Below are 24,731 nucleotides of genomic sequence, written 5' to 3' on the forward strand. Positions count from 1 at the left end.
TAATAAGATAATATAATATAAAATATATAAGTGGAAAACTGTATTCAGAATAAACAAGAAATATAGAAATATTTCTTACAACAAACGCCGCTCTACTTTTTGACGTAACAGTTTTAATTTAGCGTAATTGTCAACAAAAAAAATGCGTTAAATATAATGGATTCCTCCACAGAGTTTTTAGCCCTCTTTTTTTGCTCTTTTGGCGTTCCATAGTAAATATTGAACATTTTTATTGAGTAGTCGAGTATGCGAAATTGGCAAACAGTATGACAGAAAAAGCGTCTGTAAAATCAACAATTTAAAAGTTTTATTTGTTACTTTTTATGTGATTCTTCTTCATAAAAGTACTAATTCTAAGGTGTGGTATTCAGGATAAATTTGAAGTTAAAATTCAGGTGCAAAAGGAACTAGCCTGCTAGGCCTGGCTAGGCCTAGCTAGCGCTGACCTGAGCTAGGCTAGCAGGAGCCTAGCCTAGCTAACTAAGCTAGGTCTACTATTAAAATAAAGACTAGGCCTAGGCTAAGACGATTCGGGCCTTGGGACGATTCGCTCCGAGACGATTCGGCCTTGAGACGATTCAGCCCACTATATTTTTTGACTTTGATGCATCTTATAATAACTTATAAAAAGAATAAGCAAATTGTTTTCAAACTTTCTTTTCAGAGAGACTATTGGGTAGCCTACCTCCTAGCTAGCTAGGCCTAGATAGTACTCTAGGGATAATGATACAATAAAATATTTTGAAAATATAAGGCGTAAAACATTGCCGAAAAGGATAAATTTTTAGCCACTCGAACGAGGTAAACATTGAGCCCTCTGTTGGCCATTGACTGAATCATCCCTTGCTGAATTGTCTCACCTGAATTGAGAGCTGGGGCCCCCTGATCATCTCAGCGTAATATAATAGAAAACGCAATATAATATAGTACTATAATTATTAATAATGTCGCAGTGCCAGAACTATATAACTACAGCCGTAATTTTAAAACCACTGCAGTATAATTTTAATGTTAATTAAAACTAGATTTATTGTTGATTCATAATGGTAATTGTCTTCTGGTTGATTTGTTAAAGGTGGAGCTTTACAGATTAAGATTTCTTTAAGATGAGTGAAAATGTCAAAACAGAAGTTTCATTTCCGCAAGTTTCATTTGACGTTGAAGTTGATGGATCAAAACCAGACATGAAATTATGTTCTAGTGTGGTGAAGTCAATTCAGGAGAAAGACCACTACCACGAACAAGACAACTATGAAGTGCAGTCTATCTTATTTCCAGGTAAATTATCATGTATGTAATTATAAATGTTAATGATTATTTTAAATACTGAGAATAAAAAAATAATGAGAGAAGAATTGTATATGTACTGCAGTGATTATTTAGAATTTAATGTCAGTCTTATTCGAAAAGGATAATGACAAAATTTGATGTGCATGTGATAATGATAGTTATTCGCAATTATAACATGGGTTAAAGGATGTAGCCAATCAGACGCGCTGAAATGAGTCATGTGTGCGCACTTTATATCATGCACTCGGGTGCAAAAAGTGCGCAGCAAAAAAGGATAACGGCACTCGGGTAAATCGTATTGCAGAATACCGAGCGCGCTAGTCTCGCTGCACAATTTAAGAGTACGAACCAGGTCGTCGACTGCACAGCGGCCTCATTAAAAAAACAGTTTTGCTAGGCCTAGGCTAGCTAGGCAGTAATACGATTGCTGAGCAGTTAGTGGTGCTTGCCTTGGTAGGCCTAGCTTCTTTCTAGGTTAGGTCTAGGTGTATTTGTTCAAAAAGGTAGAAGTGAAAATTGCTCATCCCCATGTTATAAAACAAGTAATGCACAAGTCTAAATTCGTACGTTTGCACCACAATGTGGTATTGTAAAGAGTGCACCGCATCTCCAATAACGCACTCTGACTTGTGCATTATTTGTATAATGTACACCAATCGTCAGGGCCAATACAGAAAGCCTAAAAATTACAAAGCAGAACAAAAATAATAGGCATGTACACTATTTGAAATAATGTATAGTTGTTATATATATTTTGTTTGCCATTTAAAATCCAATTAGAAACTCGAGATTCATTGTCACTTGTAAAGCGGCCTTGTATGAGTCGTTCGTCATCCTCTGGTAAATCTTCAAGTTACTCACCATTGAGGGTAAGTCTGAAAAATGAATTTAATTTAAAATATAATCAATTATTACTTTTGCAATTCAATTTATGGATGAACATTTTATTTACTGTAACTAACTGTGGATTAGCTTTACATCAGGGAGTTGAGTAATTGGGATGTTTGCCCTAATCTGACTTAATTTTTGTACTTTATAGTAAGTATTGAGAACACTTGCATGTAATTCTCAAGTGGGACTCGTACCCACGACCTCCAGATCTCTAGCCTGGCATTCAAACGTCTAGTTTAGTTTATTATGTTTTGATTCAAACTGTTAGTGGCAGTTTTCATTGCTGTTGAATATCAACTGAATAAAATAAAAAATATGAGACACCCAACAGGATGGTAATTAGATTTACTGTGGAGTAGCTTTGTGTTTGGGAATTGAGTAATTTGGTAATTGTTGTACTTTAAGTACATTAACAATCCAATTTAATACTCCAATGCAAGGATATAAGCCAACTTTAATGTGTTATGATTTCTAATAATAATGAATCTTAAGTATACTGTACATTGACAACGTTTTTTCATAATACATTATACTAACTAGTTTTGTTATCTTTGCATCTTTTTAACAGTCTGTCACATTTACGAATACAAAACGAGGAAACAGACAAACAGAAACACCCTCAATATCAGGTGGTAAGTATATACTGTAAAACTGTATTTTAATATGTCAGAGCTATTCACTATAATGATGTAAATGTAAATACAGTTGTTATGGCTTGTTAAGAATCAGCTCAATTATCTACATTCACACACACTAAAGCTTTGTCTACTGTACACTATCAAACTAGTTTGACAAAAAAAGTGTGATGTGCCCAAATATGGTAGTGATATGATATCATCATGTCCATTATATAGATACATCACACTTTTTTGTCATATAAAGTTTGATAGTGTAGACAGAGCTTAAAACAGAAAAGCATCATGCATGAATTAAACTTGTGATCTTCATACAGTACATATTATTATATTTACAACAAAGGAAATACTTCTCATTATATTAGTAGGATCAGCTATTAACCCTGTAATTCAATGTACATTTGTTATTCTTAACTGACTACAAATAATGAGAGGCAAGCCATGATTCAAGGAATTCCTGATGATGATCAAATAAAGATCGAAACATTGAATCATGGCTTGTTTCTCGTTATTTGGATTGATTTTTTTACAATGTAATTTAAATATAATCAGTGCATCTATTGGTTTTTGTTATTCTTGATTATTGTAATTTAAATGTTAATATTTTACAGCTGATTTAACAATGCATCAACTAGCAGCCCAAGGTGACTGTGTCTTACTACAGGAGAGGTTAGAGAGTGGTACAGATGTGGATCAGTTAGATGATCTTAAGTATACTCCTCTCATGTGGGCTTGTGCCAATGATCAAAGAGACATTGTAACCATTCTTATACAAAATGGTGCAAATCCAAGGCGTTGTGGCCAGGACGGTGAAACAGCTCTCTCATTCGCTGTCAATGCTGGCAGCCTAGATATTATAAACACTTTGTGTAAATTGAGAGTGGATGTTAACGCATATGATTGGGTAAGTTACTATAGGCACTAACATTTTTGTTTGAATAAGTTGCATTTTTAGAATGAATATATCTCAAAGATAAAATAGCATCTTAGGATCTTAGTGATGTTGTCAGTATGGGACCCAATTTGGAGTTTAAAGAGGAATATATTGATTGATTTTTGGTTAAATGTGTTTAGAATGGTGGAACTCCTTTAATGTATGCTGTGCATGGGGATCATGCAGAGTGTGCTGAGTTGTTACTTAAGTATGGTGCAGATATAACGCAAGAGAATGAATCAAGCCTTACACCATACAGCCTAGCAGTAACATTGGGAAGTGTCAAAGGTATAGTACACTGCAATCAATAATGTATAATGTATTTTTGAATAAATTCAATAAAAAAAATATATATACCGTATATTGTGGGTGATGCGTTTTCACATTTGTGGTTGTTTTCAAATTTGTGGGTAATGCATTTTCACATTTGTGGTTGTTTTTACATTTGTGGGTGATGCGTTTTCACATTTCATTTGTGATTTCAACAACTCTCCCTCACAAGGGTATTTTTTGGCAATTTTTTTGTTAAGTTACTGTATATTGTTCACTAAAGTCCATCTGAAAGTATTACATTTTTTTAGATACAATATTTGTTTTTAAAATTTGAACGATAATTGTTTTATTTAAAGTATTGAAAGTACTGGAAGATCACTTACTGTCGTTATTGCAAAAAAGCTGTAAAGGAAAGGTAAGCCTGGATTTTAAAATTAATGTATGTTTTGAACAATTTGATACTAAATGAAAAAACTGTGTCATTGGAAATGTATTAAGTGTAATCATAGTGACATCAGATAACTGTTTTAGTATTTCAATTTAATATTTTTCGTGGACAGAGGTTCTATTTTTAATCTCTGGAACTCCATTTTGACCAATCTTGTTCTGAGATTTAATATTTAACTGATATTAAACAAGGCCATATAGATGGCTGCAGTCGCGTGCTTAGTGTTTACCGACCGACCAACCTACCAACTGATCGAAATTACTGAACATGTTTAAAAATGTTTAAATGTTTAAAAACAGTTATATTTTTTTAATTTACACGTGCGTAGCCTGTCACTTTTGACGTGCTCAAACGTAATTTTGAGTTGAAAAGTAAGTCAAGAAAACAGAAATCGGGCAAAAAGAGTGCGCAATAACATTTAACGCGCAGTGCGCGCGCAAAAATCTGCGCACTCATGGCAATTTTGTAAACGCTTAAAATTGCCTGAAACGTACTCTTATTTCATCGAAAATAAATTTTGAAATGCGTTACATGCGCTACGCACGTAATTGTATTGCCATATGATTATATATGCCCTGAAATTTATGAGTACCAAATTTTATTTAATTGTGATTCATGGTTGTGAAGATATGATTACAAACGTGATTTCGTTAAATCGTGCGTAGACCGCGTAATTTTTTATTGCGCACCGTGAAAACATAACCACATCGATTCCTGGCCATAAGGAATATACTGTGAAAAATTGACTTAGCTAGATTAAACTGATATCAAGATAAGGTCAGAAAGCGATAAAACGCATAGTGATACCAGACCGACAGACAGACCGACCGACCGACATAGTGAACTATAGAGTCTATAAAAATACAAGATAATTTACACAATTTATCTATCTTATTCCAGTGTTGATACTGAAGAGGATTCTGATTGAACTGATCAACTAACAACTTTCAATGGATTATATAACTAAACTGTGAGAAATGCAATCTTGCCGGATTATTTTAAGTGCAATTTTTATTTAATTCCAATTATGTGCATAAAATCAGATGATTTTTATACTCACTCATGTTTCCCCAACAAAGTGTCTCTCATTTTCAGTACATGAATGTGGGAAGGGTTTTAAATTAAAGCAATGGTTTCAATAAAGTGTACGGATTATGAATGGTACTGGTATTGGTGTCTGTTACTAAACATTTGAAGAAACCAATTGGCCAATCAAAAGTCAAAGTTAACTTTGCACAGACTTGACAAGCAGTTGTTATCTTTCTTACCTCCTCTACTGTGAATGGGAGGTTCTTCGTTTTAACAAAAGTCCACATCCTACAGTAGCAATTCCTGGATGGCACAACATATTGTGGAGCTCGACAAGGCGGTCAGTTACTTTACTCGCTGAGCAGAACGCTCTAGTCATTGTGTCTGCGGGAGTTTTTTCTGTACATGGGCAAAGGTAGTTGTCACTCTTATGATGCTGTCTTGTAAAACAGACATTTATAGGTAGCTTATCCTATATCCTCGTGATTACTTTTGGAACAGTCAGGTCATTGAAGTTATTTGGGATCTTATGTTTGTCTAAAATTGTCTTATTTCCAACCTCATTCTGTTAAAGTGTAAAAGATTACATTGACCAACCTTTTATGCATAAGCAATATTATTCCATTTTTAAATTTAAAAAAAAAGGATTGTAGACAATTTTAAATTAATTCAAACAACACTAAAATGTAACATTTATTGTTCCTCTTTTTCTACAATACAAATTGCTGTTATAAGCTCTTTTGTTTTTGTAAAATTAATTTTTGCTGGTAAAGGTACGTCACATTTAAATAATAATAAAATTTAAAAACAGATTATACTCCCACTTTTCAAAAAACTTAATTTTCTCTTTTCCAACCCCCAAAAGAAATTTCCATGAATTATCTGCGCTAACTTCTCTGCAGATGGTGGGGCTTTCATATTGGAGGCCTCAGCTCATCATCTAACATTACAATATTGCCATTCTCTTTATCAGTGTAATATCTTCTCTAAACAAGAGATATTTCTTAGCACTTAGAGGTGCCCTGCATTTTGCGATATATAAGTTGAGCATTATTATTATTGTTATTCTAATACAACTCAACATCAATGTTATACAGAACTGTAATCAACGATTAGAGTATGTATATACCTACTACACATTTGTATTTAAATGGGATGTATTTGTTTCATTCTTAAAAATCCTGCTCACAACGTTATGCTGGTGGTATCAGGTGCTGGCTGGTTATCCATGATGTTGTGTAGTCTGTTTTTCCTGTAGTTAGATAACTTCAGGCGTACATTTATAGGTATTAATATTTTAACAGTAGAAATTTACAGGTGTTTTTCATTGTGCTGGATCCATAGGCTCACAGCTTTTTACTTTCACGGACACAAAATCAAACAGCTTAGAATTGCTCCATTAGGTATAACCGTTTATTCAATGATATAGATGTGTGTGGAGTGTTTTTCTGTGACTGTTGTTTTGTTGCTGTTTTTGTACAGTGTGCATAGCTGGTACATGTTTTGGGCTGTTACACTCCCTGTATTTGACTTCTGCTTTACAATCTCTGGCGAGGTGGTCAGATGATGCGATGCATCGAAAACACAATCTGTTGTCTTTTATTACCTTTTTCTTTTCCAGATAGGGTTTGTTTAGAAAGATTCTACATCTTTCAAGAGGATGTGATGAACCAGAATGAAGTGGGCACATTGTAAACTTTTTGCTGTTTTTGTCTTGGTCTTTAACACTTGTCTTTGTAACTCTCACTGTTTGATTTTGTGAAAGTTAGACAGTTTAGTGAGCAGCTTGACCAGTTTAACTGGGTATTCTTGCACAATGTTACCAAAGAGATTGTTCTGTGAAATTAGTTGTCGGGGGTTGGCATTGTTGCAAATTTCTTGGCCATACAGTATTCTAGTACTTAGATCTATTTGTACGTCTAGGTTAACATTGACCAGCAATTCATCAAGATATAAGCGTATGGGCTCTGGCCGTGTAGTCTTGAATCTTCTATCCATACATGGCAGAAACTGCTTACTTGCAATATCGATTGCTCATTTCAAAATGTAAGAATCAAATACTTTCGTTGGGTCGTATAGAGATGATATGCTTTCCTTTTCTATGCCTTCACCATTTACTTTGTATTTACATCGTTTGAATGTTCTTAAGAAAGCGTGATAGTGATTCTTTCTCAATATTTCCATCCTCATCTTGATCACAGCACATACAAAGATCTGTTCAAGAAAGACCAGCATTTTTGTGGGTGTCACGAAACCTCAGACCACGAAAGCTCAGACCCCCTAAGACCTAAGATCACGAAAGCTAAGACCCAACACCTAAGATTACAAATACTAAGATATACTACAGCTTAAAAACAATACTTGTTTATCCATACATAATTTTAAACACAGTAGGTTTCATTTATTACCATAAATATAATTTAATACTACCGCAAAACATAGATAAACTCACATTATTTTCGCCCGTTGAGTAAATGTATATTTTTTCTTTACAACAAACAAACTTGACGGGTTGTTTGTTGGTATATATTTACTCCATTGTGTTGGTTCAGAGGATGTTTTTCTTACGCACCTGCCTTTCTTGTATTTTGACTCCAAATTTGTTGACTAACTTTATCCTGAACACCACACTTTAAAATTAGGACTTATAAGTACTTTCAGAAGGAGAAACACATAATAACAAATAAATAAATCCTTTAAATTGATGATTTTACAGATGTGTTTCTTTGTACTGTATACTGTAATGACAATGTAACACTCTCCTCGAGCTCCCCATGCTCAATGTTTTTGTTTCTATGGAGCGCCAAAAGAGCAACAATAATAGTACAAGTATAAAAACAGAAAGAAAACGAAACAAAAAAACTTATCATGATTTTTAAATTAAAATTTATTTGCCAGTATTTATTTCTTCGTACTTGCATGATTATACTATTATCATTACAATTTTAATTTTACATTGTTCCATCCACACTGTAGATGGACTCCACAGAGTTTTCAGCCCTCTATATAATTTTTGCTCTTTTGACGTTCCATAGAAACAAAAACATTGAACATGGCCCATGGGGTAGGCCTACTGTACTGTAGGCTAGTCATTTTGTGTGCGAGAAAAACGTCTGTAAAATCATCAATTTAAAAATGTATTTGTTACTTTTTATGTGATTCTTTTTCATGAAAGTGCCAATTCTAAGGTGTGGTATTCAGAATAAATGTTGGGAGTTAAAATACATGGCAGGTGCGAAAGATAAATATTTGTAATCTTAGGTGTTGGGTCTTAGCTTTCGTGATCTTAGGTCTTAGGGGGTCTGAGCTTTCGTGGTCTGAGCTTTCGTGACACCCGCATTTTTGTAGCTGCATCTCTTAGTGGAGCACCGCCTCTTTGTGCAAGCACATTTTACCAGATGAAGTATGGCTTCTGGAACTGGTTTGTCTGTGTTTGTAACATGTTCCAGTCATATTCTCCTGTGGATGTTGCTGTGTCAGCTCTACATTAGCCACCATGTCATTAATCCATACCATCATTTGGTAATGGCTTCTCATAATAGCATGGTGCAATGCGTTTTGTGTTGGTGGCAGACTTTCATAACTAGCTGTAATCGCTTTCTGGGGCTAGGCCTCCTCCTAGATCAGCATGAGGCTCCTCACTACTCGCGCTCGTTTCGGTTCCATGCGACGTAGTTGCCAATAGGGCTGACGCTGACCTCAGCTTGGGTTTTGTACCCTGCTTAGCCGGCTTAATTTCGGGTTTATTGGCCATTTTTAATTGAATTTAAAAGCGAGCTTGATGAAAATTGTTAATAAAGCATTAACTTACTAAGTAATATTAAACAGATGGTGGTAAAGTTATGGCATAAAATGCAGACTTTTCATAGCCCAACAAGTAACACGTCACTACTATTCAGCCATTACACTCATATTTGGCATATAAAGTTGGCAGATAAACCTTTCGATGTTGTTTCGCTTGGCTGATTGTTGATTTCCATGTTTAGCAATACACTTCATCTGATCCATTCTGGAATGTCTTCCAGAATGCCTTTCCTTTTCCAGCAAAACTCTCGGTGTTATCCGCTTCTCTGAGAGCGAGTAATGCTGGAAGAGCTGCTGTGTTTTTTGGACCAAGAGATTCCATGTACAGTACTAACCAGTATAACCACATAAATGTAATGAAGGCTATAATCATTGTATAGCGCCGCTGTAATGTTCTTCTTAAGCAAACAACAAAATAACATACACGAAGACAAGGTTTATAAGATCAGGACACCCTCTTTGCTATAATTAACCAATAATATATATCGCTGTGGCTAAAGATACGGTACCGTATTCTAACTTCTGTTTACTAAAGGTACGGTAAATTGCATTACGTCATAATCAGCCAATATGGTGCTGGTACATGTGTGACGTCATCGTATAAGGACTTTTGATTTTTTTTCATATCGCGTCTGTTGTATCCTTTGGTTGGAATTGTATGTAGACAATTCCTGTCGGCGGCGCCAGGCTGCATGGATGTGTGTGCGCTGATCGGAGGGTTTTATTTTTATTCCAAATGGCCTTTAGGCCTATATTTTTTATTAAACTTTGTTTACAATGGTGACCATAAACAACAAGCAAATGCGGACAATAAAGGGGCCCTCAAATACTATGATTTTTAGACAGTAGCCCCAGGTCTGAGTCACAGAAATCAGCGCACACATGCAGCTGGCCCCCAGCCTGGCATCGCTTTCCCTCTACACAAACAAACTCATATAATGAGGTACGTAGTAAGTAGGCCTAGGCCTCTTTTGAAACGGTTTTCTGTATTCTAGAATTAAAATCAACATGTTTTGGCTTTTCAATAATAATAACAGACGTAGGCTACATTTAGTTTTTGTCACACACGACGGCGATAATAGCGATAAATGAAACATAAAGAAAATGCGGTTGATCACTGTTTTCGCGATATGAAAAAAATCCAAAGTCCTTATACGATGACATCACACACGTACCAGCACCCCATTGGCTGGTTATGACGTAATGCAATTTTACCGTACCTTTAGTAAACAGAAGTTAGAATACGGTACCGTATCTTTAGCCACGGCGAATATATATATAACTTGCTCTTTCCTTCTTCGTGGTTTCCATGGAAGAGACAGTACCGTAATCATTTATTCTGTAACATAAGCCTTTTCTGATTGGTTCAAAGTTTCTCACTTAAATGGCTATGCATTAGCAAACATTAATATTCATGAGCTTCTTGGCATTTCCTTTCTGTTATATGATTGCTAAACATGCACTGGCATTGGCTTGGCTTAAGGCTTAACTTGGCTAGGCCATGGTCCTGGAGGTATAACGCCTGGCTAGAATGAGCATCCTACCTTTGCTCAAATAATATGAATATCTTCTAACTAACCTTTTGTAAACATTCCCTGTTATTTCAACATTTGTTATATTGGACAATTATCACAAAAATTGAATAATATCATTGTGTTTTGTCTGGTTGTCCCCTGGTTGTACAATGTTTATTCCATGGAGGTCTCCCTGATTTTCTCTGGCGATGTATTTTATGAGCTGGTTTAAATTGGATAGAAAACAAACTCCCCTAGCTACTGTATGGAGGTCTCCCTGATTTTCTCTCGCGATGTATTTTTATATGGAAAACAAACTCCCTAGCTACTGTAATTTTTGCTATTTAAAAATTGGGCCAGAACCAATTTTTCTGTAAAAATTTGATGATTTCATGAAGTAGTAAATTGTATTAGTTTAAATGTATGTGTATTGTTTCTGGGGTCTTTCTTGAGACAAGAAACTTGATTTCTTCTAGATAAGACCCCAAATGATGGTTTATTACCTTGTTTCATTTAAATAATGTACACACCTATATATTTACTGTAAAATAATATGCCATTATTGAACAAATAAATGTTTTTTTGAACTTGAAATAAAAATAAAATATTGGTTAACATTGTATAAGAATAGCTATTCATTTATATGTTTTATTGTAAAGTTATTTAATGCAAGTCATTTAAATGCCGTTTTCCCATTCTGTGTAGGCCTAATGGGATTTACTGTAGGCCCTACTCTCTGTTTCTTTGGTGACAATTCGGAATGTTATTCATTCATTAATTTATTTTATTTCAGATAGTATATCAATAAAACTATGACATATAGACCTGACATAATACAAAAAAAAAATCAACCAGTAAATTATCCAGATTCACAACTTAAAAAGTTTGATAGTATATTAACTATCATCCTAATTCTGTTAAAAACTGTCAGTGGAGTTCTTCCTAATTTTAAGAAGAAATTAATAAATTAAGCACATATTATTTACAACACAACAATCATTTTATACTATTCAAGTAATAAAAATCATAAAACTTACGTTTTTACTCTAGCTTTCGCTAGTCAAATTTGATCCAGTTGAACCTTTTTATTAACATGTTATACTATGTTATATTACAGTATGTAGAAATAATAGAATTTGTATTATTTAATAAAACTATTTCGTTAACGAATAATAAACCGATATTGTAGTATTGTGTTTATATTTACTATTTCTGCAGTTATGTAAATATTGAGTTTGAACCAGCCATAATGCATGTCATGTAGCTGCCGGTTATATCCCAACATCTGTTGTTTTATTTAAACTTAAGCTTACCCGCTTCATAGGCCTATGACATTCATATGTCAACATTACAATTTTGTTGTGATTTAAGCCTATATAATATTAGTTATATTCTGATTATTTGATAATATAATTTTGAAATATGTTTTCTATTTTTGTAACCTTATTGTTTTATCTTGTGTGAGTTCCTCCCACTTTTATTCCATATTATACATGTTCGTCATCTCTTTACATATATTTTTTCTCTAAATACAATTTCATTTCAATACACTGTACTTTTATTCTATACAGTAATATATCTTTTTACATACAATTGTTGTTAAAGTTGTATTCATTTTCGTTACATATTATCACATTTTCCATTGTTTTCATTTTTTACCTACATATATTATACTAGAGAGTAGGCCTACGAATTTCCTTTTGGACCAATAAATTTCTGTATTCTGTATTCATTCCTCTTTTTATAAATATTATCTCTTAATCGTCATCAGCGAAACTTGTAAATGCGCAACTACACCCCCAAGCAACCCCCTTCTCCTGGGGCTGACCTAATGCCCCATGGAAATGGCACTTTACATGATTTGTTGAAATATGAAACAAAATACAGTATAAAAAACTCTTAGCATGATTGGGACTAAGCTAGAATAGGAACATTTTGAAAAATATAGCTGATAGGTCCCTGGAAATTGCCGGTTTGGAGTTTAGTAACCGGGAGCCCTTTGAACCAAGGCCCTGTTACGCAGATGATGACTATACATTTGTATCTTTCGTAATTTTATATAAAATCTAGTAACTTAGAGATTTAGATTTAGAGGTTACGAACTTTCTCAGTTATCATTGGCAATTAACTCCAGCTGCAGTTTGAATTTTTAATTTATGCATTTTCTTTTTATGATTGTTATTCAGGGGATAAATGGCTAACGTTTATATTTGCTACATGTCAATAATGGATTTAGCTCCAAGGTAAAATAGTTAGGCTGACCCTGAACTTGGATTTAAGGCATCACCCTCGTAACGTATGAACCGTGAACTGTAAACTACAGCAGAAAAGAGAAGCTTAAGACAATCAAACTCATCCCAGATCAAATATTCATCAGACTAGTGTTTCAGTGATTTTAGTTTGAGTTCGGATGAGCGCACCTGTACGTACTGTACCAAACGCTTTAAAAAGACAATAGTCGCACGAGTAACAGCTCGGGGTAAAACAATCACAGCGTGTTCTCCATTTGGTGCAATGTTACTATTGACAATACGCTGATTTTTAGTTTGTTGCCAACAGGTATGGATTGATAAATCTCCAAACTCGATGCAAAAACAAAGCGAGGTCATATTTCAAACAGTGTTAGCTAACAAATGCAACTTTAATCTACCAAGCTAGGTTTAGATTCCGTGCCACACGTGCGCGACTTATGCCAGTGCTTTTCTACGGCTCTATTTTTTGCAAACCACCGACCAAACGCACTTGTCTAGTTTCTACATACTTTTTAATGAGTGCATTCAGTGCACGTGACGTGTACCTGCAGCTATAACGCTCGCACCTGATTTTTGTAATTTTGTTGTGACTATACTATTACGAATTAGCATACGATTCTTGGTCACAAACAAAAGTTAGGCCTATACTATGTGTGACATGCAACATGGTGGTTTGAAGCAGAATATATAGAAATCCAGATTTTAATTCATCATTAACGAAAACGCAAAATGCACGTACGTTAAAATGGTGTATAGTGCCGAATTTGTGTCATGTTTCAGATAGTTTGAATGTACAGAATAACAATATATAAACATACGTAGCATAATTGAAATTAAGGGACACATAGTATAGTGGATATGAAGTTTAGTCTACAATTTCAGAAAATATTTTTTGAAAAAAAATATATTTACATTTATTACAATATAGGCCTAATATTAAGATGACCAAGCTGCAAATTGTCTATTTAAAGATGCATTGTCCCTCTTTTTCAATTTTTTTTAGAAATATGGCATAAGTTAATATCACAATAGTTCACTTTGATCAAAAATTAGTTAGAATTATTTACCTGAAAAAACAGTAATTTAAGGCAAAAATAGTCAACTATGTTTTCTTTTTTTGTCTACGGAAGTGATTACCTTTATTACAAAATTACCTATTCAAAGTCTGTTTTATTTATCTTCTTTTTTGTACGGAAGTAATTACCTTTATTAAACTACAAAACCAAAGTCTGATTTAAATGCCGGTCTCCTTTTATATATGCTCATTGTTATTATCGATGTACAAATGTGATTGTGGATTTAATTGAGCAAACTTGACGACATAAAGTGCGCCCTCTTTTATTAATAAAAGTTGATTGTGCATACTGTATAATCAAAATACAATCAGAAGAATAAGCATCCTCAGTTTTCCCTAAAGTTCGCATAGCGCCACGTTTCAGCATGTTTTTCCGTCGACCTAACGTTACGGCGAGTTGCGTTGAATTGACCGGATTCAACGATTTTATTTTTTTTTTATTTAAAATAATTACGTGACATTTTGAATATTATAACGAGGATATATGAATAGTAATTTAATTTTTTTTTTTTATAAAATTTGTTGAAAATAAAAACTATTATTTATCATCTCGTAACACACAGACTCATCATCATTCCGAGGTAAGATTTGAATGCTTACGACTTCCAACCGCTATTATAATAATGTTTACAATTCATATAGATAGTTTTTGTGTTAATGTGTGTTATCTATCTTTATATTCAGGGATTCAGGTTCACTTTTTCCGTAACGTAATAAGTAACAAACATAGGCCCTATTATATGTTAGGAATGTGAAACTGAGGTTCACCATTTTTGAAAAACAAAACATTCAACAACAACATCAGTTAGCTCTGTCACATTTAATGTCACCTGCTTGATTCCAACCACAGTGATTTTAAACGGTGCTCAACAATGCGGCTAAAGTGGGTAATTAACGGATTTAACGTACTTCATGTCTAGTTGACGACTTACACGCGTGGACAAGACAAAAGCTTAGAGGATTAACGCTAACTCGTTGGTTTTGTTCTTATTTGTTTTTAAACAAAAATCTCGACCACTTTGTTATTGTGTATAACCGGTAGTCATTCATATTAAAAGAAAATTTACCGCGCGTGTGAAGAAGATCTCCCTATTCATAATACTGACATCTGCCCTCTTGGACAATCGGACTAAAACCGACAAAATGATTAACCTTTCTATACAGTAGTTTCACAATTCATAGTTACCATTAATTGATGTAATTACTTAAACTTTAGACAAACAAGACTCGCGACTAACGATACCTTTAAGTATATTATTGACATTATAAGACTCATTCAAACGCTTATAATATATTCAATGCTAATGAGTATTAATCTGTTTTAAGCTATCTATTTTGTACCACAGGTACAGATTCCTCTCCTTTGTACATTTAATAATAGTCATTTTGGGAAGCATTCCTGTTCATTGTTTTATGTTGCTAGAGTAAGTCGCAGCCTACCTTCTTCTTTTCACATCTATTTTTTATTCCAAAATCTATTTTAAGTAATGCCTCTCTTTCCTTAAAAGATGGCCAAACTACTGAGCCTCTAACTTCATCTTCAGTGAATATACTAATGCTCTGCTTTACTATGGCAACTCCTCTGAAACTTCCTTTTCTCAGTTTCGCAATCTTCTGTGATGGTACTAGAATAATGTAATCTTCTATCTAAAATCAACTGATTCATGTGAAAAAAAGCTGATCCAAATATTGTAAATGATAAAACCAAACTTTATTATTAACAAGCGGCTTAAAACCTAAAAACAAACCTGGGATAAATTTCAAGCCCGAGGTGTTTGCACTGGTCAAACCATTTGTAACAATTGTTACATTGCATCTTGTGGCCCTACTAAACAAAACACAATTGATTATAAATTAAGATAGGTATTATACCAAAAGCAATGTACCGTAGACGTATTTTCATAATTAATAAGCAAGGTTTAGATTTGAAAGTAATTTACTTGGGCCTACTGTAAATAAATAAAATGCGTCTTCAACAGTGTTTTATTACATATTTTGGGTTTATCTTTTTCTTCAATTTCTAGCTCCAGATCTCTTAAAGGTATACTTATTATTTTTAATGATAATTATTGACCCAATGATAACTTAAACATATATCTTTTTATTTTATTTTTATATATAAAAATAGTTTTTATACAAAAAAAAGATCCAATCCCACCCATAGGCCTACACTATATTTGTTTATGTTTACAAAATGTCAGATTCTATTTCGCAAGACGTACATCTATACTATTTTTTCAAATATTGCAACAAATTAGGCCCGACGAATGTTTTTAGATAAATGCAGCAATTCATCAGAATGTGTTCGTTGATAGCATGGAGGTATCCATGTTGATAGTGATCACTTGATGGTGAGGTAGTCCAATACAGCAACGTCGATGGCGGACGTCCGACACGTGGAGGCGTGCGTTGTCCACTTGTCAAATATATTATGCCTTTAGTCCGTCGTTAGTGTGCAACTATCATTTTGATGTAAAAACTGTTTATATAAATCGATTATAAGGAAGTTAAGGGAAATATTATAGTTTAAAAGATTTGAAAAAATGTACCGTCTTTTAATTTAACATGTTACTTTTTATCATTTTCATCTTCTCTACCATTGTGTTATTAATTTAATTGTCTATTAATCTTATACTGTAATTGGACAAAAATCAATGTATAGGCATATTTTTACAATATCATACATTTTTTTAAACAAATTCCCTTAAACTTAATCTAAGTCGTAAAAAAGAAAATATATTAAATATTTAATGTTTTTTAGAATGTTTTGAATTTGAGTAGGCCTATTATTATTTATTAATAACACAATTATGTAATTTATTAAAATAACACAAAACAATAATACGTGTTTTTGTATAGATGGTATTGAGAAAAACTTAAACATCTTCGTGTGGATGAGATACATTATACTATATAGGTCTTTTTAAAAGCGATTACTGTATTTAATTAATTGAGAAGGTATTTTAATAACTAGCGGCGTTATGGATTGAATTTAAATTCAATCGTGTCATTATCGACCAATGTTGTATGAGAGACTAACGCTGTCGCATGTACAATGCTTATAATTGGCTGTAACGTATTTAGAATTAACTTAGAGATTCACAGGTGAGATATCATTAGTAAATACATGACTGCTAGCATACACGTGTGTGGTGTAATCAAAGTAGATAGGAACACATCGCGCAGTTCGGTTCTCATCGAAGAGTGCTTTTCTTTACCTCGTTAGGAATTGGCCGCAGGCTGCAGATATTCATCACTGCTCGGTGCTCTGACTGTGGGAAAACTGAATGTACAGCTGTGTTAGACACAAAGCCATCAAGAATCTGTCCACTAATCGCTTTGTGTTGCGTTACAGACATTGGTTTCTAAAAGAACTAGCCACGCGTGTTAGCTTCGTTCCCATGGAGAATCAACCAAGTATAAGGCCTTCGTTGCTTTACTCTGGGGTTATATACCCTAATCGAAAAGATGATATTGTATTGTAAACATATTTACGACTTTTTCCGCAACACGTGCATCGAATAAGTGGTGAATATGAGGTTTATTCTGTGGTGTATAATTTTTATTTTTAATCTTATTTTTTTTAATAGGTCTATTAATCATAATACTGTTCGAAAGTATGCGTTGTTAGCACTAGCAGTTTCATTGGCAGCTCGCTTTTACAATAAAGCCTTAATAACCAATCGATTATTAATAAAAAAAATTATCACATTACGTACAAATAATACAAATTAATTAATACAACATTTATGTGTGCACACAACCCTCTTCGACAATCTCGTAGGAAACATCGAAGTTACCGTAAATTATCAAAATATGAATTTTGTCGTGAAATTATCGAAATACATCGCAATGTGAATAAAATTCAGTCAGTAAATAAAAATCAATAATGAAAATGAATCGTGTAATCTAACATGTTTACCAGTCAAAGTAATTCGGAACTGAAATTGTGCAGAAAGAACAATGGTCGTCATCGGCGCGAACTTCATTAAGAATTATATACTGCTGGCGGACTTTAAAGATTGTCCCCAAAAACATAAAAATGAAGATTAATAATAAAAAAGAGACTTTGAATAGGATATTTTGCAGTTTTGATAAAGTTAATCACTTCCGTAGAAAACAAAGATGTTTTCACTTAGGCCTATAAGAAGACAAAATCCCCTTTTTTCAGGTAAATAATTTTTTTTTCGATCCAATTTTTGATTACTATCTGACATAAAAATGACAAAGGCATATTCAACAAAAAAAGTAAAAAAACTTTTTTTTTTCAAGGGCAAAATATATCTGTAACAGCGTAAAGCTTGGTTTCCACTAGGACGAACGTAAAGACGACAAGCGACCGTTCGATGGCTACTGATTGCGTTTACGTTTGCTGGTGTAGTGAGAACCAATCTTTAATTGGCGAATGAGAAATAATAAATACGCAGTCGCATGTTTATAGTGTAAAACAGACGATTGTATGAACATTTTTAACTTTGAATGACACGAGTTGTGGAGGACAAAATAAAAATAATTCAAGACAAAATGTTTTTTTTTTCATCCATGATACATTGCACTGTCATAAAAGGTCTATTTATCTTAAAACCCAATTCCCTGTATTCTACGCCTACAAAATATAGGCCTATTAATAGATTTTTACGAACCACAAGTCTTTCACATGTGTAATTTTGTTTATAGTAGGGCTTAAAGATTTGTTTAAAATATAACCTTGCGATATATTTAGTCATTCCTAAAAGTTTAAAAAAAATACAATTACACAAATTATTATAAACTGTGATAATGTTTTTGTTGTGTGACAGGCTATCATTAATACAATAACGCCACAGGTTATGAGTATTATATTACAACTTGTGACGATTATTACAAAGTGCTACTAAACTTAGGTCTAACCACACTGTTTGCTAGCTAGCCATATTTTATAACCACATCGGCCCATCTCCGAAGACAAGAGAGGCAGCCAACAGAGGATTGGGATTACCTTGCCTGGCTTTAGCCACTGTAGTCTAATTACAGCTGTCTTGGAGGGTAACCCCCTGGCCTCTATCGGTATTTATTGCCGTGTTATAACTGTCTTTTCAAGTACTTTCCCACACACTGAAGATGTTCCTTGAAATTATATCACCGTGCGACAGGCGCTTGCCAATTATGCAAAGTTCGTACATACCAGTTAATATACTCTCCCGCGAGCAAAATAAAATGATATGATATTAAAAAAGAAAACATAAAGTGATAATTAGGCCTATGAAGTCATTTTGTTTTCTAAAACACTGCTCGGGCAGATATTCAATAAACATTCTTTTTGTGACGTCAATTAGCTTTAAAACTCCACTGTCAATCAATCATACTAAATAAATAAGTCTATAGCCTATATCAGTCTTTATCAAGGGTTCTCATAAACTTTATTATGTAAAATATGTATTATAGTGTTACTATATTCTTACAGTTGAAGTATGTTGTAGGTTTGAAAAGTCTGTCTGTCTAACCAATTTAAATGAATAAATTAAAACATTCTTAGTTTTGGATAATTACTAGAGTTTTAAAATATTCAGTAGTAGGCCTACTTTTAAAGGATTCTACTAATGCTATTGTGTTATTATAAATATTAAAGCATGGATAATCATGTAAATTACAATTATTAAAAAAGAACGTTCCACTCCTTTTGATCTAATTAAGGTGAGATGAAGGAACACCTTCCCGATATCATGCAAGAATCGAGTCGTATATTTGGGTTTATCCCGGACGCAAATAAATAAAAGATTATCATAATGTTGGTTACTGTAGACTTACGGTACCACGTTTGTCAACGAAACTTATAAATACATAAAATCAATATGGTTTGGTGTCGCTCACAAAATGAATTTCACGTGTTCGAAATTCTAAAGAAATTGGTTAGATGGAGGTCTCGTGGCATGGAGCCGTTCGCCCATCAAGGGCATCATGGAGCACCATGCTTACGTACGTATCAATGTCATCAGCAACAATCTAATAAAGTGTCCCAAAACACAACACAATCATTTAAAAATGATGTTATTACTTATTAAGTGATTAAAACCAAACAATTTAATAATACTGGATAATCTATGCTGTTTTACACCTATCAGGTATTCATTTGATCATTGGATACCTATAAAGTAAAGAGATACTTGATATTCAAGTTCAGTTATCTGAAGATTTTGGCCAAATGGGTACACGGTAAATGGGTTTAACAAAAAGCCCGGATGTCAGAGTACACAAAACATTTTACATTATGTGTATGTTATAACTGGGTTATGTTGTGAACGAAAGTCTCAGCATGATCTTGATTGAAACTATCAGGTTAGCCCACTAAAGACAGGTGCAGTAGAGGCAAGCAGTGGCAACAGGTAGTCACACATCGTCACTTTTGTCATGCTGATGAGAATAATATTAATAGGCCTAACTATTCATCGGAATATAAAATTAAGTATTAAAAACCATACTATTAAAGAGTATCTAATTAGGTTATAGGCCCAATTCAATTCAATTCAATTCAAACCGACATTTATTTACTTCAAAAAAAGACAGTAAACAAGATGAAGGTAAAAAAACAGTATAAGAAGGCAGGTCCAAAAAAAACAGGATGCTTGTGGAAGACAAAGATGATATTTAAACAGACAGATAAAAAGAAAAGAAAAAAAAAATATCACATACATAATATAGGTATTGATTCTGTCAGAATATTGGGAAAATAAAAAAGTGTACCGCCGATTTTCCATCCAACTTTTTCTTCTTTTTTTTTAAACATTTAAAGTTCACTGGAAAACGTGTATTTTACTTCGGGTTTGTATTAATGGACCTCAATTTTTTTTTACAAATTACGATTTTAAGGTTTTTTTATGCCGTGCGTATGATAGGTCCGCGATTCGTAACAAAACAAAATGACACTGTGGCTTATCCAATCAGAACACTACGTTCTGTATCTTTACAATTCTTATTTTTTATTGCCAAAACATAATAGGCCTAAAACACACACATGCACAACAAGCAACCACAAAAAAGTAACAGGAAACACAAAAGCGAACTAAATCCCTGTGATGAAGAACCTGTGCTGTTCCACTTTTACCGAGTAGCACATGAAGATAACATTTATTTCAATAAATATATCTGAAAATACCAACAATAAAAACCTAAAATGTATTTATATAACACAAAAAGTGGCAGCAATGCATAAACACTACTTAGAGAAGAAATACATTTTAAGTTTAAACATGAATTTTGGGAAATAGTTATAGCCTAAATGTGTCTTTAACTTCAATCATGCATTTCTTCTCACAATCGCAGAAATGTATGAATAACTGACAATACAGGCATTTAGTATATATTATAGTCCGTGCATAGAAATTCCTAAAACGTAATATACGAATGTGTTGCGGATAATTTCACAGTCTATCACTCTATCAATATCAATATCAATTCTTCTTCTATGGAACGGCATTGATAACTACTTGTGACGAGTGCTTTTATACTTGTTGACATAATCCTGACTGAAATTACTGTACTTTTATTTATCAGTAAACATAAATTGATGTTGAGAATAATTGCTAATTATCGTCAAACTTGATAGACATTAAAATAAAATTATTTAAGACTATTAATTCCATATAGTAAAAAACATGTATGATGAGGCCAAGCTGGACAACAATTATCTGCTGAACAAAGAACACAATGTTTATTATTGAAAACTGATTGAGCCGCCATAATCATTATAATCCTATAGTAGCAAGATGCACTCCGCCGTCCAAACATTAGGCCTAACGTCCATACATATGTTATCCTAATCATTATATTGCTTCCGAGATGTATCTTAATTAAATTTAGAAATAGTGTGGCATTTCAATTACAAATTGTAAATAAAAATAGAGAATGCCAATAAAGTAGGATGACAGACGAATGTTAAAGTGATGATATAACTAAATATGTTTATACCTAATTTAAAAAAAACATTATTTAATTTAAAAAAATGCAGTTTACATTGGTGGTGTTAGCAGTAATACTGATACATTTATTAACATAAAGAAAGCTTAGTAAAGAAAGCAATAATGATAATTAATTTTATTACAAAATAAATACTAATTCTAAATGAATGTATATTATTTTAATGTAATTATTTCACTTTAATTTTAAAATATTTGTACTGTATGCGTATTGTAAGGGTGTCGTATCTTTTCTGAATTTTAACCGTTGTCTGTACCATTAAAAAGTACTAAACATCCATCATCTAAATGTAAAAACATTATGCAGATAATACAGTGATTACATTTAATTTTAATTGACGTACACTACAGGTTGGCGACACGAAAGACCTTAAAGATGTATTGTCTCCTGAAAAAATAATTGTTTTACAATTATTTTTAATATGGAATTTATAATAGTTATTCAATTTGACCAAAAATTGGATCGGAAACAAAATTATTTACCTTAAAAAACTGTAATTTGAAGCAAAAAATAATACTCAAATTGGCTGCCAGCCAATGGGTTATTGGTTGAATTTTTATCATTTTTATAAGTTAAAACATGATTTTTTCGTAGTTTTTTTTCGACGGAAGTGATTAACTTGGTTAAAACTACAAAATAACTTAATCAAAGTCTGATTTAATTAATCTTCATTTTTCATGTTTTTGAGGGACGCAATTTATACCATACGGAGGGACAGAGCAAGCACCTTTCATTTAATTACCTTGTACAGATATTAGTATAATCATAGAGATATTATATAATATCTCTATGGTATAATCAGAGAAGAGTTTAATTCACACTTCCCTTGTATACTTAACAGCATTTATAGCTCCATGCTTCTACATTGAATTCAAACGGCTCTCCATAACTTTATATTTCTATCAAGTAAACAAACAAGTTAGTAGATTCTATAAATCACATTAAAGCGCAACGAATCTTCTTCAACTTGATACGCATGCTTTTGTTTAGCATTGGCTTTTGTTTAAGGTTAGCCGGTCAGGCCCATATAACCAGCTGAAAGCAAGTAAACATACAGAATCGTGGGAACACACCAATATAATGCGAAAAGTATACTGTATCTTGCACGCTGTTAGTGTTTATTTCGTTTTTTTATATATACTACACTGAGGCCTATCTATCATTTTGTAAGTCGGCTCATTTTAGGGCCGCGACACTTCAGTAGTAGCCTAGATAGGTAACGGGGATGATTGCAACTGTTTCGTGTATTTAATATCAAATCCCAATGATCAGTATCATACTTCAATCATAGAAAAGTATTTTCGACTTAAATTTAGACTTGGTCGGCATATTTTTATTCTCACAGAATTCCTTATCTTTAGGCCTAGTATAAATAAATAGATGTATATATCATAACTGGGAAGTTTAGAATTATCTGTGCCTCTAAATTTATATTAGGCCTATTAGTATTATTATTTTATTACTGTTTTATTATCATTGTCACCGTTGGTATTATATATTATTAATTTTAGTAATTTACGGTATTATTATTGATACCTTTAATATACTTGATACTTTTAGTATTTTTACTTTTATAGTATTATTGTTAATTGTCCTTTAATATAATTATTAATAATTAATTAATATTATTATTATTAAATAATCTTATTCCTGAAATTTTCTTTTCCGTCGGTATGGACACACGTACACGATGTACATTTTGCCACCAAGTGTGAACTTGGAATAATAAATAATAAGTATTATTATTATTACTCCATAGTGTGAAGTAATACATTAATTGATTTAGGTTTGTTGAAGTTACCAGCCTTTGTCACGTGTACACACTGGTATTTCTGACATAATTTCACAGTAATTGTTCTCGTCTAAATGCAATTAATCAAACACTAGGTTGTTTGCAAATCTCACGCTTTATTACGCTTCTGATATTAGGTACATCGAATGCGATCGATGAAATTCAAAACCATTTCAAAAGGTACATTGAAACCACTGAAATTAAAATAATCGATTATGTTATTGTTAACCCTGATTTATTTCCGGTGGTCACATCATTATTTTACGAACTTTACTTTTCAACATAACTCAATTTAATTAATGTTCAATAATCACATAACATTCAATAATAATAATTGATTTTAATATAACACCATAAAAGTTACTCCCAATGATCAATTTATAGTATTGTATTGTTTTTGCTTATTTTTGTTGTTTTTGTTTTTAGCTTAGTTATAGTTCAGGTCTTTTTATTTTTCAATATGTTCTTTTCTGTTTTGTTTCTTGTACCTCATCGTATATTGTAAGTGCCACTGATTAAAGGGTGTATGGTCAACAAATAAATAAATATAATGTAATTGCAATACATAAACTAATAATTGGCCAGGAAAACTAGGCTATACAAAATACATAATAATAATAATATGTTTGTATGTGTATAAAACTGAATTTCCTGTATTTTTCACTCTTTAATGGTTCAGAAGCTAATCATGTAGCTGCTCGCAACAATACCAACCAATATCCCTATTAGCAGTATGCTTTAAAATAAGTTAAAAATGGGAAGATTTGCCTGAAATCGTTTAATCAAGCAAACGCCACCATTCACACGGTTTCTTCCTCACAGCAATCATTCGAGCATAAAG

At 32.9% G+C, this 24,731-nt stretch overlaps 1 protein-coding gene across 1 annotated transcript; it reads left to right on the top strand.

Moving 5' to 3' along the window:
- The first annotated feature begins 215 nt into the window (after positions 1–215).
- LOC140054009 (ankyrin repeat family A protein 2-like) lies at positions 216–5,785 on the top strand. The gene is made up of 8 exons (XM_072098804.1): positions 216–358; positions 1,076–1,278; positions 2,071–2,159; positions 2,750–2,813; positions 3,428–3,720; positions 3,891–4,038; positions 4,380–4,438; positions 5,372–5,785. The coding sequence occupies exons 2-8, from the start codon at positions 1,107–1,109 to the stop codon at positions 5,375–5,377; spliced, it is 831 nt and encodes a 276-aa protein (XP_071954905.1). The 5' UTR covers positions 216–358; positions 1,076–1,106; the 3' UTR covers positions 5,378–5,785.
- The last annotated feature ends 18,946 nt before the right edge of the window (positions 5,786–24,731 follow it).

This window comes from Antedon mediterranea, chromosome 1 (genome assembly GCF_964355755.1).
Source record: "Antedon mediterranea chromosome 1, ecAntMedi1.1, whole genome shotgun sequence".
In the NCBI taxonomy this organism is placed as follows: domain Eukaryota; kingdom Metazoa; phylum Echinodermata; class Crinoidea; order Comatulida; family Antedonidae; genus Antedon; species Antedon mediterranea.